This window comes from Phymastichus coffea, unplaced genomic scaffold (assembly GCF_024137745.1).
Source record: "Phymastichus coffea isolate CEN01 unplaced genomic scaffold, Cenicafe_Pcof_1.1 PCOF00041, whole genome shotgun sequence".
Classification (NCBI taxonomy): domain Eukaryota; kingdom Metazoa; phylum Arthropoda; class Insecta; order Hymenoptera; family Eulophidae; genus Phymastichus; species Phymastichus coffea.
This window is the reverse complement of record NW_026706852.1, coordinates 1379555-1397673: the sequence shown is the minus strand read 5'-3', so window position 1 is coordinate 1397673 and position 18119 is coordinate 1379555. Positions and strand designations below refer to the sequence as shown.

Genomic DNA, 18119 nt, shown 5'->3' with positions numbered 1-18119 from the left:
AACAATTCATGGCTTTTGCACCACGATAATGCGCCTGCTCACACTTCATTGCTTGTTCGTGAATTTTTGGCCAAAAACGAAACTGTAACGATGCCTCAGCCTCCATATTCGCCAGATATGGCTCCATGTGACTTTTTTCTATTTCCAAAAATAAAGAGAACATTAAAAGGCCGTCGTTTTACAAGCATAGATGACATTAAAAGCGAATCGCTGAAAGAGCTAAAAGCTATTACAAAGATCGAGTTTCAAAAGTGTTTCGAGGATTGGAAAAAGCGTTGGCATAAGTGTATTGTATCCGAAGGGGACTACTTTGAAGGCGACAACATTAATGTAGATGAATAAATAAATATTTTTTTCATAAAACGAAAATTCTCGTTATTTTTTGAACACACCTCGTATATATCATGCATGTATGCATGTATGCGTGTATGAATGTATATACTCATCATTAATTAATCAAGAAGTAAAGCAGAGGGGGGGGGGGGGTAAATAGTAAACGTTATATGTTTGTTGAAATTTTTTTCATTTATAATAATACACCTTATTTTACAAGTATAAGATTTTAATGATTCATTAAAATTTTTGTTTTTTCTTAAATGAAATTGTTTTATTGATAAAAATAAATCTTATTGTACAAGTCATTTATTAAAAGAGTACTTATAGAAATCCTTCTATAACTTGCAGTAGTCTCTGAAAAGAATGGCTACGGCTCGAGCGTCACAGCGTAGTCAAGCCAACGCAATTCGGGCACGGGTTCAATTTTCCATACTGTTAATATGAATTTATGATAAATTTATGATAAATACTTTCTTATTTTTAAGAATAATTTGAATATATTGGGAGTACAAACAGAAAACCGCCGTTTTCCCATAGGTGGCGTCAGTATTGCACGTCGGTAAAAAATTGTTAACAGGAACGTTACATAGCCAGCTGAGGCATTTGTCAACAACTCTTCATCACCTCGCTTGTCTATTTTTACTGTGCTTTGTTTTGTTCGTGCGCAAAAATGGCAAAATTCGAGCCGAACAGGAAACATTTGCGGGAAGTGTTGCTTTTTGCATTTCATTCGGGAAAAAATGCAGCTGAGGCGCGTCGAATGATTGTAGAAACTTATGGTAACAGCTGTATTAGTGAAAGAACGTGTCGGGAATGGTTTTAAAAGTTTAGAAATGGCGAGTATGACGTAGATGACAAGGATCGTCCCGGACCCGTAAAAAAGTTCGAGGATGCGAAATTGGAGGCTTTGCTGGATGAAGATTCTTGCAGAACGCAACAGAGACTTGCGGATTTATTGGGCGTAACTCAGCAAGCCGTTTCCCATCGCTTGAAATGCTTAGGAATGATCCAGAAAGTGGGATATTGGGTGCCGTACGAGCTGAAGCCGAGGGACATCGAACGGCGTCTTGTCACGTGCGAACAACTCCTCCAATGGCAAAAAAGGAAGGGTTTTTTGCATCGCATTGTGACCGGCGATGAAAAGTGGATACACTATGACAACCCAAAGCGGAGAAAATCGTGGGGTCTTCCCGGCCATGCATTAACTTCGACAGCGAAACCAAACATTCATGGCTCGAAGCTGATGCTGTGTATTTGGTGGGACCAGCTTAGCGTAATTTACTATGAACTCCTGCAACCACGCGAAACCATCACAGGAGCCCTCTATCGGACGCAATTGATTCGTTTGAGTCGAGCGTTAAAGGAAAAACGCCCAAAGTACGTGGAAAGGTACGACAAGGTCATATTTCTGCAAGACAACGCTCGGCCACATGTTTTCAAGGTCGTAAAAACATACCTGGAAACTTTGAAATGGGACATCCTATCGCACCCGCCGTACTCTCCTGACATCACCCCTTCTGATTTCTACTTGTTCCGATTGATGACGCATGACCTGGCCGAACAGCACTTTTGTTCTTACGAAGAAACCAAAAATTGGATCGATTCGTGGATCGCGTCAAAAGACGAACAGTTTTTTCGAAGAGGAATTCAGAAGCTGACAGAAAGATGGGGAAAAGTTGTGACTAAGGATGGAAATTATTTTGAAGAATAAGATTGTAACGAGTTTTTTACAATAAAACCTCAAATTATTAAAAAAAACGGCGATTTTCTATTTGTACTCCCAATATAATTAGATATTTAAATGACTTTTTTCTGTTAGAGTTTTAATTGATCCGTCTTCAAATGGAAGGGTATGAGGATATGACTATCATGAAAGAATAAGTTGATATACATTCTAAAAAAATTTTCTCTTTATTTGTTCATATAAAGAATACAACACGTTGTATGTAAATGGTTAAAAGTTTCTTATACTTATAATTATTTATTATTTTTTATAGTCAGAAGGATATAAAATAAATCAAAAGGATATAAAATTTTCATTACAGAGTGAACGACAACATTAACGCCGACAATATCTCCGCGTCCTTAGTCTATAAAATGATTGCATTTCATGCAATCGCCTCAAAAATTGCTTAGCTGATAGTCCGCCCTTCTTCGAGAATGCTAAAGACCAATTTCTTACCGCCGTGACCGCGTCTGCTTGTTGCCCATTAAGAAATCGGCCCCTTGGTTTGCTCGCGCGCTCTTCCTCTGACGTGCTCTCTAGCCACGTTTCGTCGTCATCGAGCGCCGAATCGTAGTCCGTGTCCTCTGTTTCATCAGGCTCTCTGCCGGCCTCATGCTTGCCTAACCGCGCACCCGCGGTGTCATTCACGCGCTTCTGATCGTAATTCATCTCACAAGGTCGGTACCTTGCCCCCAGCTGCGCGTCATCGCGCACCGGCGTGCTCGTACTTCCCGGGCCACGCGTTGCTACCTGCGATATGCCCTCGCGTTCGCCCCCGCTCTCAGCATTATTTACCCTAGATGCTGCCGAAGTCAACCACGCCGGCCAAAACGTTTTTACTGCGCGCTGCCACATCGATGGCTCCCGACCATGGAAACTCTCCGGTCGCCGCACCGCACGCGCTCGCACAATCTCTGTTTGCGTGTTCGCAGTACCCAGAGCTGGCGCGAAGTCCGTCGGCACCGAACGATGTAAGCCCGCTCTTTGTTTCCTTTCGCGCACCTCCTCACGTGCAATCGCACCATCTGTGGCGCGAACTCGCGTCTCCGATGGCAACGCACGTGTCTCCCGCGTGACGTCACTCCGCTCTCGTCGAGCGCTTACCGCTGCGTTCACCTCCGCCTTTAAAGTTTCCAGCAGTGATTCGACCCGCGCCGATGATGCACTTCTCGCATCAACGACAGTCGGTATTTCACCTGATAGAAAATCGTCGGCACTCACAGGCGGTGCCGGTTCATAACGCACGCTATATAGAAATGCGCGAAATGCCCTGTCTTGCACGATCGCTGTCGTGCCGTCCGTAACCAATCCGTTCAACGTCATCCATGTCAACAATTCCTGAATTTGCATTGCCTGAATGTGCTCCTATATTGACTTTACTACAGGAATTCTCATAACCCGCCTTCTAAACGCTTCTGGCCGCGGCCGCGATTCCGCAGCTCTCCGATGCTTGGGCGATCTCGTCACCGGCATCGTATTTCACGCGACCCCGCGCGGTAAACAAACAGGCACCAAAACAGACCCAAGCTTTCCTCGGCTTATTTCGCCTTCACTAGGCCTAAGCGCGTTTGTCCTCTTTGTTTTCGAGAACAGCTCAACGTGCACAAGCCGGCATGCCCATGGTGCGAGTACGCAACACAAAGACCTTACTCAGCCTATAAACACGTCTAACCTTGAGCTCACGCTCAGCGACAATCCAAACAGCCGAGAATGATCGTTGCGATTCTCGCAACTTTCAAATTCACAAACACACATTCAAACGTACAAATTTGACTAATCAAAACATCCGGCTCGAACAATCGCAATCTGCGTAATAACAGCACACAAATTTACAGCGTAATCGCTTAATCACAACACCGCGTACTCGCCTCAGCCCGTTTCACTAGCTCCGGGCTTCCGCGTAACTCGAGCCAAATGCGTTGACGACACAATAATGACGAAAACTCAAAATGTCCCATGCAACTAAAATTTTCCCTTTTCCAACTTATTTCCACGGCTCTCGCTCGCTACTCCGCGAATTCGCCGAAAAGCGCTGATCGGCCGAGACACCGCACTGTTCAAAACTTATCACAAAGGGAATTATCGCGATCACCTCTTTCCAACCAGAACAAAGCGATGCGAACAACGAAAACCCGCCGAGATTAAACAAGGGATGCCATGCAAGAGTGGTCAGCCTCCGTGCGCCTTGGGCTGGTCTCTGCTAATTTTTCTGGGTTCTTTCTCGGTAAAGAAAGCCGGCGCTGACTTTCACAGGCCGAAGTTCGCGCTGGTTGGGGAAGGTTGATACAAAGAATCGGACACTTTAATTCAATGATATTACATATGGCGATCTCATTTATTGACGCCTTTTCACAAATATCGCTACAAGATTAACTTCGCCGCGGCGAGCGCGCTCGCTCAGCCTTTCCGCGACCAGAGTTCGCGGGATCACGCGAGCGAGATCGCTCAGCGTGCGCGATAAATCAAAATACGCAAATGTCCGTAATCGAGCGAGAGCTGGCGCGAGAGAGACAAACAGGCTTTAGACCCACCGGATGCCGACGGTCCGTCGACAGAGAGGCGACGCCGGCGAAAGCGTAGGCCCGCTGGAAACGGCGCCCTGGCGATGACCGAGGCTGCTGCAGGAGGGGCCGCGACACGGCCTTTGCCCCGTGGACGGCGAATGGTCACTGCTTGTCCGTGCTCGGCTTGGAACTCCTGGCTCTCCCGGCAAATAGCAGTCGCACTCCTGGCAGTCGTTCCTCTCTGGCCGAAATGTCGTCTCGTCCAGTCTCTCCTTAGGCGGCCCTAATTACTCGAGAGCTCGCGCCTAACTCCCCTTCTACTCTCATAATTTCTAAGCCTCGCGCCGCTGCGCTCCCACTTCTCTCCTCGTCAAAAATCAATCAAAATAGCTCTCTCTCTCTCTCTCGCTCTTCTCGCTCTCACTCGCACTCACGGCGACACCTCGCCGATCGTCGCGCTCCTCTCTCCAGATCCTGCAACGACACAAGTATGTAGTCGCTATATAGCGTACACTTGGTCGCTGCGTTCACGCGAGGAGAGTGCCGCACACAGGGCCAGCGAGCATCGCTATAGCCCTGTCACATTTTCAAATAGACCGTATCTAGACGGTATAAAAACCCACTCCTAGGTGAAGGAAATCCCTTTAGATATGGCACAATTTATTTTACGTACAACACAACGTGAACTTATTTTCATTTAAAAAAAATACTTTTCGCGGAGAGCTGTGATTACCCTTACAATCCTTTTTGCGGTAATTTACGCTCGCCCGCGCTGTTCAATGACCAGTGAAGCCTTACAATCGCTTACCCGACTCACAGATGGCAATGAAAGAGAGAGTGAGAAGAGTTCCTCCGGGATGCAAGGCAGGACGCGTAGTGCTGACGTTTTGAGAACAGGAGCAGCCCTTGCTACAACACCGCCTAAATTGATGGGTAGACGCAGAGTCGCGTTCTAAGAGACACCCTTGAAGACTAAGTGCACCCATACTTACGGCAGCAGGTCACCCTATCCGTGGTCCGGTTGTTTTGCTTCACTAATCGGTGATAGATGCAAATGTAGTTGAAACACGATTTGGTGACAAAATCATTGTTGAGATGGACGACGAATTTCAACTGTTTTTGTCATCAAACTGTCAAATACAATTATACAAAATGAAAAATTGATGATGATTTCACGGAAAACACCAATAAATTTAATTTATTTATAAATTATGAAAGAGAAAACTCTATAGAATTTAGTAGTATGGAGACACATTATTATTAATAAATAAATATTCCAATTATATTTTTACATAAAATATTTATTTATTTATCTTCAAACCTAACATAATTTAAGACTAACTTTCCTTTTTTTATAGTTTACTTTTATCTATCCAACAATTATGCAAATGATCGAATCCTAACCATTTCACAAACTTTCGATTATCACGATTTTTAATGTTTTTTTCAACCAGATATATATCAGGATGTTTCGTTTGTTGTAGTTAGTTTTATGAACCACCAAAAATGGACTGATCTTGATAATCTTTCAAGTGATAGATAATTGGATTTGATGAAACTACACGTAGATATGTCTTTAAACCAGTTCGATGTCTATCCTTTTTTAAACATTTGCTTCGCATTACTCACTCTCACTTTGTCATCAACTTTGAACCTCTTTTGAGCCTCCTTTTTACGCATTTTTTAGCAAAATTTCGTAATACTTCAGCTATAACTTGACTCTTGAAACTTGAACTCAGCTTCACTGCTGTAACTTGAATAGGTTTCATACCAATCGTTCTGTGTTTACGATTGTTGTAAGCAGCATTGTACCGTGTAGACTTAACCCATTGTACCGTGTAGACTTAATTTTATCCACATAGTATTTTTCAACGTACGATTGAATCCTTCACATATTGAAGCTTTGAGTGAACTATAAGTGTAAAATTCTTTACCTCTGTCCGTGTGAAAATTATTTGGTACTCGACCTTTCACCAAAACAGATTTCAGTGCCGCTGCCACATCATTACCGGTTTTCTTTTCCACTGGCACGGTCCACGCATGCTGTTACGTCGTAACACGTTATATATATGTACAAACACATGTCTTATTCATGCATGCACTTTTAAATTAAGTTGAGCTGCGCGCGCAGCTAGAGTGTGTCTGTGTGTAAGAGTGTGTGAGGCGCTAGGGCCTTAAGCCTAGCGTGGTGACCGTAAGGTGCTGCGCTACTCGCGCCAAGCATGGCTGCTCTTGCCGGTGTTACCGGCAGTCGTCGACGACAACGTCTAGCGTGTGGAGCTCCCTCGCGTCTTTACGTTTTCGAGTAAACGGTTTCGTGCACCCACGTGCAATACTACTAGCAATACCCACGTATTGCAAGGCTCTCGTCCACTCACGTGGTCTTTACTGTCGCTTCAGTGTGGTTGGAGTGTGTGACAGTAAATGTAAACCTGTTTGTGTGCAAAATTCGCTTGTGTGCAAGGCGATTGAGTGCGTGCAAGCATGGCAACGGCCATCGCTCTCCGCGCGACGTCTCTCTCGCGCTGTTTCTGTCAGTGTAATTTCCCATTTTGTTTTAATAAAAGGGTTTTTTATGCTGGTATGGCTTTTGCCCTAAATTAGTGTCAAAGTGAATTTTTCCTATACATCTAATAAATCAACAAATATGACAAAATAACGATCATAAATGAATTAACAACAAAAAAAACGAAATTTTTCAAAATAAGAGCGATTTACTTCGCCAAGGAAGTCGCTACCGTTAACACACATGCTTTGAAAAATTATCAATTTTATCGTGAGAAGCCAATTGTAGCCGCGATTTGTTCTACAATAAGCCTCTATATCTACGAGATCAGCCTGCCAGATCTCGTTTATTCTTCGAATATCGTATGTGTCGTGGGTAATTATGTCTGGCTGGTTTGTGAAGCTCTTCCACCACTTTTTGATGCTCCATAGGACGATACGTCTACTTCTATATTTTGAGTATCTATTTTTATCGCTGATTTATTTATTTCAATTAAGTTACTGAGATGACTTTTCAAGTATACTATGATAGTGTCTGTAACAGTTTTGACTTTCGACTGAACGATACGTTGAACAGTTTGTAAATTAACTACATCGTCAGAATTTAGTGGTGGACGTAGGCTTGAATCCGAGACTTGGTGGACCACAACGGTCGTTATCTCGATGTTTAAGTTTACCCGAACACGTCAACGCTCATTTTGATATGTATAGTTTATGCGTGCACTCTCTCTCTCTCTCTTTCTCTTTTATGCACGTTCTTGCTGTGCTCTTCGTCTTCGGGATGGTTTGGTCTCACTCGGCAATCTCCAGTAACTGTAACAAAAGCCCTTGTAGCCGGATTACTATAGTGCGTCTAACGCTGGCTACTATGCCTTGTCGACAGAAGAGGGGAAGGAAGAGAGACAGATAAAAAGCAAGAATACTGCTTGCTCTCGTCACAGTTGTAAAATAAAGGAGATAATATTAAATATTGAAGGACCAATATATAAATAGTAAAAAGATAATAAATATAAATAACAAGATGAAAAATGATATTCATCGAGCTTAAAACTTTGTACAAAATGATATTTTGTACAAAGTTTTAAATTCGATGAATAAAATAACAATTCTAGAGAGTATTGTAGTAAGATTCGTTAGGGATGTTTGTAATGCATATGGTCATAATCGGTTCATTTGGAACGTATACAATCCTATAAGAAATATTTTTTAATCTAAAATTTTAAATCCTAGCTGGTCGGTTTTAGACGTTATAGACCCTATTTTTGTATGTCTACTTGTATATAGAATTGGAATATGAATTTTCGTACCATAAAAATACATACGCCATCTAGCGGCATGAAATGAAGCTCTAAATTATCCAATATAATATAATAAATTTCCATAATCTTGCAATTTTAGATTGGAAATTTTTAGGTATTTAAAATTATAGCTCAGTTGATGTTGAAATCGTATTAAGTAATCCAAAAAATTGGAAAATACTGTATGGTTACTTTCTAAGAGAAATTGGTGCTATTTTAAGTTTATAGAGGGAAAGCTAAAAATTTAAACATCTACTACTCAGAGACGGAAAGATTTTTTTAATTTGAAAAAAGAATTTTGACGGGAAAGAGTGTTCTTTTTAGATGGCTTGATCAGTTATTAAAATAAAAATTTATTTACAATGCAATTTAACTTTGAATATAGCCAAAAACAGTATTTTTTTACTTTTAGGATATTTTGGAAATCTGATATACAGGAAAAAATTTGAGCATGTATTCGAATTCATCTCACCAAAATTTCTCGAGATTTTGTAGACTTGTGTTATTATTTTGCAGTATATTAACGCATATACACATAATTACTTGCTCTACCCAAGCAATGGAATATTAAATGATTGATTAATTATTTATTTGTTTGTATTTTTCATTACTCGTATGTCGCAGAATGCTGTAACGACATTTTGAATCATATTCGCTTATTTACTATCCTTATATTAAATATCTACTCTGCAAAGGAATGTACATATAACTTTACTGTTATAATTTTTTTTACTTTATTTTGCTATTTTAGCTTAGATAAAAATTGGAAATATTTAAATAACATCTGACGTCTAGGGAAGAACTTTGTTAATTGTGAAATTCATAATACGAAATATTGAAAGATATTCAAATCAAGAAATATTGATAATTAGCTTATGTGTACAGCGTAAAATTATCACGAGTGCTCTGATATACTTTCAATATGTACTATAAATGTTAGATTGTATAAATCTTACTTGGATCAAAAAAGACGATAGATTTCAAACAGGCAAACTCTGCATCGTCAATTTGTACTTCATTTAATGGCTGAACGATTTCATTTATTATTCTTGAACCAATTTTTCCAACGTCAAAATCGGGATTATCAATATCTGTAGAAAAAGAGTTATAAATAAGACCAACCAATAATATAACTAATTAGTTTTATCAATTAATAAATATCTTATTAATTAATAATGAAATTTTATTGAAGAAAATATGAATGGAGAATAAATAAAATGTGACAGTTTGGAATTTTTCTATCTACTTTACTTTTGTATTTTGTAGAGGCAGGAAGAATGAAATTAACGTATATTAAATAAAAATATATTTATTGCTGTTTCAAAAGAGGTCGATATATAAGATTCGCCCGTAACTTATTTTAAATCTCTTTTCATGTACTTTAAAAGGTGTTTTTCGTATTTTTTTGTAAAACATTCTGAGTTGTTGCTACGTTGTATTTAAGTTTCGTAATAGTCACTATTTTTTACCCTGTAAAAAATTTATATTCCCATACGGGATGAATACCATTGCAAAGTATGCTAGTAAATATGCTATGTTCATTCTGGTGGATGACGTAATGACTAATTCATAAATTAATTATAGGACGGATGAATATTAGTCCCACGATAAATTGTGTATAATTTTAATAAGTTCTGCTATCAGTTATTATAGATGAATCAGTCTCGCGTCTGGTTATGATAGCTCAGTAATAATTTGATAGCGTGATAGCAAGAGTATACCTATAGCGAGGGCTAGAGTGTGTAGCAGTCGAAGAGTATACCTATAGTGAGGACTATAGTATGCAACAATTGGCGTGCTTTAATGTTAGTATGATGCTGCTGAAAAGAATAGTGGGGGCGATAGTTGTGCGTGCCGTCGCGCTCTAAGGAGATGAGGAAGAGAGCGAGAAGGCAGAGCGCAGTCATTCGACTGCCACAGCTCTGTGAGTAGGCTACTCTCTCAAGTCTGCTCAGCAGTAATACTTCAACTCCCTTTATCTTACTCTCTATAATAAATTATTAATAATTAAATCGATACACATTGTTTTATTTAATAGTATGTAGACAGTAGTATGAAATAATACAATGCTATTAATGCTATTATTATCCTACTGGATAAGTTTACCTCCACCATTTTTATAGTTTCAAAATTTGTTTTAGTGGAGCTTTTAGCAGCTAAAACCCCCACTTTTCTATACTCAACTACTACATTTTATTTTTCTATGTTAACCAGTGCTAAAACCACTGCGTACAGCACCACCATCTTCCATAAAAGCTGAGATTCATTCGTAATCAGCACATTTTTCCAAGTTACTCGTCTGAGAACTATGCCCTTAAATATCTTATTGAATATGAGATATATTACATTTTAATATATACTATATTAAACTGTGATATATATATATTGTAACAGGCTGCCGATTAGTCGCTAAACCCTAGCAATTATTATTGCCGCAACGGCCAATCGGTGCTCTGCTAACTGCGTGCTTGGAGCAGGCTAACTCACCTTATGCCGCGCCGGTGTGCGCTTGCGCCGAGTCCTCGTAGCGATCCAACTCCGATGTTCGTACTAACCGCTAGAGGTGCTGGTGCGCTCGCTTACCAGCGCTCCGTCGGCCGCAGCAGATAACTCGATTGAAGAAAGACTCTATCAGTCGCACTCGCGATCTATGATGAGTTCTCGGCGCGTTCAAATCAAAATATAAATATAAACATAGACACCGGTGCAAGGTGAGACGAAATAATAAGGTCGTCTCTTATTATTCATGAACCACTTTATTAGACTAACTGAATCTTATACACGGGATGAGTTGCCGAGAGTCTTGGACGCACGCTGTGTATACAAAATTAATCTAACGGGGAGAGAGAGAGAAATAATTTCGCGGACGCCGCTAACTAACTACACGCGCAACAATGTTAACGAAATTCACCGCGCACGCTGCGCGGGATCGCACGCAAAATCTACGCAAAAGTGCAGTGCACTTACCGCAAAGGTGATTCGGATACGTTGGCCAACCGTATCTGCTTACAAAAACGATGAGCTGCCGCTGCAACCTACTTTTGCTGCTGTTGCTGGGCTACGCTGCGGATGCTGCTGCAAAGTTGTTGTTGCAGTCGTTGATGCTGTGCACGAGGTGCAGGAAACACACTCACTCACAACACTCGGCACAGAATATCTATTGTCACTCCTGTAATCCCTTGACACTGCTTTGAAGTACTTGGCGAAAAACACGATGTAGCAAGGTTGACGAACTCTGCTATACTAACTCGTTAGCCCTCCCCTCTCGGTCGTTGCCCCTAATGTGTGCGCCTTCTCTCTCTCTCTAACCTAAGCCGATCACGGCTATTTCGCATAGCCACGCTTGACGGTCCGCGCGAGTCATAACGATTTTCGGCAATCGTTGCAATATATATATATATATATATATATATATATATATATGTATAGGTCATTCTTTATCAACCAGAGCCCACTCTTTCGAAAATTTGTGATTAAAACCAAATTACAATTACACGCGACAGCTTCAAATTTTTCTTTTCTCCTCTAGTTTACAGTACCATGTAGCTTTTTGTAAAAATTAAAAATGGCGGACTCGATATGGCGACTGAAACTTAACATGTTCTTAAAAATTTTCTGAAATTTGAAAATATCTTATCCAATTTAAATGCTATATTTTTTTAAGAGCGAAAATTGATTCAGCGTCAAATTTCACATAATAATATGATATAGCGTTCAAGATCGAACGTCATTTTCAAGATCATTTGAAGGTAAAATTAGAAAAATTTTGTTAATAGAGAGCTCTTAATAGTATAGCAATGTATACTCTGGGCTAAGAAGGGACCACGTGGTTGGGAAAAGTTTCTAAAAACTAGAATTTCCAGATTATATATGAATTATTCATCTTTTTTTATGCACCTTAGATCATTTTTCATGTTATATAGTTATAGTATATATTATTATATATTATTTTTATAGTACCATTGAAAACTCTAATTTTCTCTATTTCAAAGAACGATATCTCCGCTTCAAAAATTTTAATTGAAAAAATGAGGTAGTATTTTTTAAAGAAAACAACCTGCTCTTTCGAATGCTTTTTCCAGTTTTAGAATAAAATGGAAATTAGTGACGCGAGAAGACTTCAAAATCAGTTTCTTTTTTATTTTAGGTTAAAATATCTCAGAAATTGAAGGTGATGGATCAATTTTAAAGCCAGATTCGGATTCAGGGCATAAAATTCCGTGGGTATACTATATTTGGTTACTAGGTCTAAAAACTATCGGCCTGTGTTCCTAGTCAGTGGAAGATGTGGACGCCGCCATCTTGTTTGCGGCCACGTGCACGCAATGATCGTTCGCCTACAAATAATTCGCGATACGCGCATAATTGTCACGTTGTAGTTTCCGAGCTCACGTGAAATCGACCGGCAATTTATCTCGGATTTCGCTTATTACTGCAGGCATAGTACAAGGGGTATTCGAAAAATAATTATCCTTATGTTGGGATAAAAATAAAAAACAAGTTTTAGGTTAAAAAATATATACGAGGTCTGTTCAAAAAGTATCGGGCCTACCTTTATATTTTCGTGCTAGCGTTATTCTTTATCATCTGGTGGGTGGCATCCTTCAATGTAATCCCCACTTGATTGAATAACATGGTTCCATCGATGTTTCCACTTTTCAAAACAGTCCTGGAACTCACTTTTAAGGATAGCCTTAAGTACACTCGTCGCATTGTTTTCAACCGTTGTTTTGTCATCGAATCGGTGTCTTTTGAGTGGTTTTTTTAGTTTTGGAAACAGCCAAATGTCACAAGGGGCTATGTCGGGACTGTATGGAGGTTGTCGGAGCAATGCGACATTGTGTTTGCTCAAAAACTGCTGCACAAGATTGGATGAATGCGCTGACGCATTATCGTGATGGAGAAGCCAGTCACCACTTTCCCAAAAGTGCGGCCGTTTTCTTCTTACTGCATGACGCAAACGTTTCAAAATTTGAACGTAGTATTCTTTATTGATTGTCTGACGTATTGGTGCACATTCGTGATGTACAACACCTTCACAATCGAAAAAAATAATCAACATTGACTTAACATTGCTCTGACTGACGTGCTTTTTTTGGTCTTGGCGATTCAGAATGCTTCCACTGTGAAGATTGTTGTTTTGTTTCAGGATCATAACCATAAACCCATGATTCATCACCTGTAATAACTTTTCTAAGCACATTATCATCATTATTGACCATTTCCAAATTGTCCAGAGCGATTTCTAAGCGAATGTTCTTCTGCTCTGCTGTGAGCAATTTTGGGATGAATTTTGTTGAATATGAGGTGGATCGTTGAAATAATTATAGTGTTGAGGTTCTTTTTATTATAACAATAATAATGATATGATTATTTATTCATAAATGTCAATGATTGAGTTGATACATACAGACCACACACATGTGTATAAGCCACGCCGAGATGCGCTCTCTTGTCTCTTACATAGCCGACTGACTATCATATACTCTGTACATGTGCGCACGCATTCATACATCCTCACATACATACTGATAGTGGCGCGCGCATCGTCACTCATGGATATATCTATATTACATTTGTATGTGTGTACAGTATAGTTATTACGTATAATTCAACACACCTCCTTAATCCTATACTGTACAAACGTAATTTTGGTAAACAGTTATTTTTCTGATTACAAACAATTTTTCAAATTATAAAATTAAATTAACAATTTTCCTTTCTCAATAAACTTTTGGTTATTGTAGTAAAAATAGTAATCGTAATAATTAATTTCTCAAATTTAACAATGATCTTTTTTTTCAAACTTATTTCTTCCTAAAGCTTTGGTAAAGATATCGGCTAAATTATTCTCAGTGTCTACTTTAATGATGTCAATTTCTTTTTTATCATAACATTCGTTTACAAAATGATAGTGTATTTATATATTTTAGATTTTTTTGTTAAATTACCATATTTTGCTATCAAAACTGCTCCAGCATTATCTTCATGAATCTTTATTGGTAAATCAATTTTAACTTTGAAATCATTTATCAAACTTTTTATAAACTTTAATTCGCTTACTGCCTCTGACAATGCAACATATTCAGCAGATGTTGATGATTTCGTTACGCTATTTTGCTTTTTTGTTTTCCAAAATATAATATTTCCATAAATTCTTATTGCAAATCCAGTAGTGGATTTCCTATCTAATGTATCGCCTGCCCAATCAGCGTCAACATAGCAATCTAGAATTACGACTTCTAAATTTCTTTTGTAAGTCAATTTTAAATTTTTTGTACGGTATAAATATTTCAAAATTCTCAAAGCGTATTTAAAATGTGTTTCGTCATAACAGTTTTGAAATCGACTCAAATAGTTTACGCTATAACTTATATCAAATTTTGTACATGAACTTATATACAGTAAAGCTCCTATCAAATTACGGTATTTTATGTCATTTGATGCTGATTGTGCGGGATCAATATTCAAATTTTGTTCCATAGGTGTATTGTGTAATTTACCATCAATTATTTTGTAGTATTTTGCTAAGGACTCAATATAATCACTCTGATCTAAAGTCATAATTTCCTTTTTATAATTATAATCAATATTAATACCGAGATAAGTCTTTACTTTACCCATATCTTTCATTGCAAATCTTTCACTTAATTTCAACTTTATTTCATTTATTTTGCTTTTATTCCTTCCGCAAATTAATAAATCATCTACAAACAAAATTATATATATTTTTTCCCCATTCTTATCTTCGAAAATGTATAAACCATAATCATTATTACTTCTTTTAAAATTCAATTTTGTAATAAACTTATCAAAGCACTCATACCAAGCTCTCGGGCTCTCTCACAATCCATATAACGCCTTTTCCAGTTTATACACTTTGTCGGTTTTGTCGTTGTATCCATCCGGTTGTTTTACATAAATTTCCGACTTTATTGTACCATTTAGAAACGCAGTTTCCGCATCCATTTGCTCAATCAAATATTTGTTTTGTACACAATATGCTAACAATAATTTTAATGTTTGCAGTCTCGCAACAGGTGAGTATATATCTTCTACAATTTCTTTTTGCTGAAACCCTCTGGCTACTAACCTTGTTTTTTTCAAATTATTTGCCTTATTTGTGTAAACCCACTTAACGTCAATTATTTTTTTATTTTTAGGTCTTTGTACTAGTTTCCATATATTATTTTTATTTATACAGTTAATTTCTCTTTGCATTGCATCTTTCCACAGATCAGATTCACTACTACTCATTGCTTCATCATACGTTTTTGGACTATTCGCGCTTACAAAATTTACATAAATATAATATACTTCGTTATTACCGTAACCCCATCTGTCAGGTTTTTTTGTTTCTCTGTTCGACTTTCTACGTGTTGGAATCTCAGACTCTTCGCAATCTAAAAGCTGTTCATTTTCACTTTTCGGACTCAAATTTTTCTTTGGAATTGGACTATTTTTTGTACTTTTAATTTTTATTGGACTTGTATTTTTTTCATCAAAAACTTCATATTCTACATCATTATCATTCATTTCACTTTCGCTATCAGTCTCATTATTTCCTTGAAAACCAATCAACTTTTCATCTTTTTCTATTATATCTACATTTCTTGCAACTTTAACTCAACCATTATATAATACTCTGTATCCTACATTCTCATAACCTACTAAAATTCCACAATCCGATTTTCTATCCCATTTGTTATCTCTTTGACTTTCGTCTACTCTAAAAAATACTTTGCTTCCATATAACTTCAAATTTTCAATATTAGGCTTTTTTTCAAAGAATATTTCATAAGGACTTTTTCTCACGTAAGTATTTGCAATAGTTCTATTTTTTAAATAACTCGCTGTTAAAATCGCCTCAGGCCAATATCGAATATTTAAATTTGCGTCTGATAATAAACATCTTGCAGAGTCCATAATAGTTCTATTAAATCGTTCAGCTGTTCCATTCAGCTCGTGAACGTATGGGGGGCATTTATCTAGAATTATACCTTTCTCTCTAATCAAGTTAAAAATATCTCTATTTATATATTCTTTGCCGTTGTCACATCTCAATTTTTTAATCTTTTTTCCAGTGAAATTTTCAACTTTATTTATATAATCTAGAAAACATGTGGGTACGTCACTCTTTGATCTTATGGTATAAACCACTGATAATTTACCAAAGTCATCAAGAAACGTTATAAAATATTTCGAATTATCATAACCAGTATTTTTGTGTGGACCATTTACGTTTGTATGAACCAGTTCCAATATTTCTCTAGCTCTGCTTCTATCGTTTTTAAAAGGTAAATTATGCATTTTGTTTTATATACATGTACCGCAGTTCAAATAAATATTTTCTAAATTTTTCGGAATTCCGTCCACGTAATTTTCTCTGCACATGGTATTTAAATAATTAAAATTTATATGTCCTAGCATTCTATGGTATCTCTCTTTTTCAGTCATCGTATGTGTGCTATTTGCATTGTGATTATTATTTAAAACATAACTTTCTAATTTGTAGATTCCATTTTCTTTGTAAGCTGTTCCAACTATTTTTTCAAATTTATTGTAAATCAACGATTTTTCTCTAATTGAAACAATTTTATAGTTATCTGTAATTCTCGCATAACTTAACAAGTTTTTGTCCATTTCTTTTACAAAAAATACATTGGATACTGTGATTTCAAATTCTTTACCATCTACAATCAGGTACATCAAAACTTTTCCAATTTTTGTAACTTTTAAAGGTCTACCATCTCCTACTTTTACTACTACTGGTATTTTCAATTCTGAATTCTCGATAAAATAAGAATCATCATTTATTATATGATCAGAACAACCACTATCAAGTATCCAATCTATTTTACAAAAATCATTCATATAAACTCTACTATTATTTTCACAAATTTTTTCTTTTTTGTTATAATCATAAACATTTTCTTTTTCGAACTCTACTTTCGCAAAAAATGAATCATTTGACCTAAAGTTATTTTCTTCATTTTATGTATACCTTGCGTTATGTTGATATTTACCGTTGTTGTTGTTGTTCTTGTTGTTGAAATAACCTCTTCCACGTCCTCTTGGACCATAGCCTCTCTCGTTGTAACCTCTACCTCTTGTATTTGTGAAGTTACCTCTGCTCGCGTTGTTCACATAACCTCTTGGCTGATATGCCTCTTCGTATTGTCGTCGTTGTTGTTGTTGTTGATTTGAATGTTGTTGTTGCTGGTAGTGACCACCTCCTGGCCATCTACCCCTCTGATTGAAGCCTCCTCGACTTCGACAATTTCTCGCGTAATGACCTCTTTTATGACATTTGTTGCACTCGACGTCACGAACTTCAGTTTTAAATACACTTGATTTTATATGATTATTAGAAATTTTATTTTTAGTTTCCATCAACACGATTTTATTTTTAAGAAATTCACAGTTTTTATCTGAGTCTTTAACACTGTCAATAATGTCACCGAAATGACTGAGTGTATCAGGCAACGTTTTAATTAAATAGTCAAGTTTTTCAGTCTCTGTTACTGTAGCACCAGCACTTTTCAATTCGTTAATTAATTTCTCAAATTCAAGGAAACATGTGCTTGAGTTTTCAAAGTCTTTTAATCTTAGTCGATCAAGTCTATTCCTCACACAAATTTGTAAACATGTTGACGGTTTTAAATACATTTGGTCGAACTTTTTTATTATTTTGTACGCGGTGTCTTCATCACCGACATATTCAAGTTGTTTGTTCGATATACTTGAGTA

The 18119-nt window shown here is 37.5% G+C and overlaps 1 protein-coding gene across 2 annotated transcripts in view; it reads right to left on the bottom strand.

The window, feature by feature from the left end:
- The window catches only part of LOC131664157 (hepatocyte nuclear factor 4-alpha), a 900667-nt gene that overhangs the window by 254713 nt on the left and 627835 nt on the right, over positions 1–18119 (bottom strand). For both annotated transcript variants that reach the window (XM_058935049.1, XM_058935050.1), the window contains exon 6: positions 9326–9460. In XM_058935049.1, coding sequence (XP_058791032.1) covers positions 9326–9460 — 135 coding nt within the window. The remainder of the gene's footprint in view (positions 1–9325; positions 9461–18119) is intronic.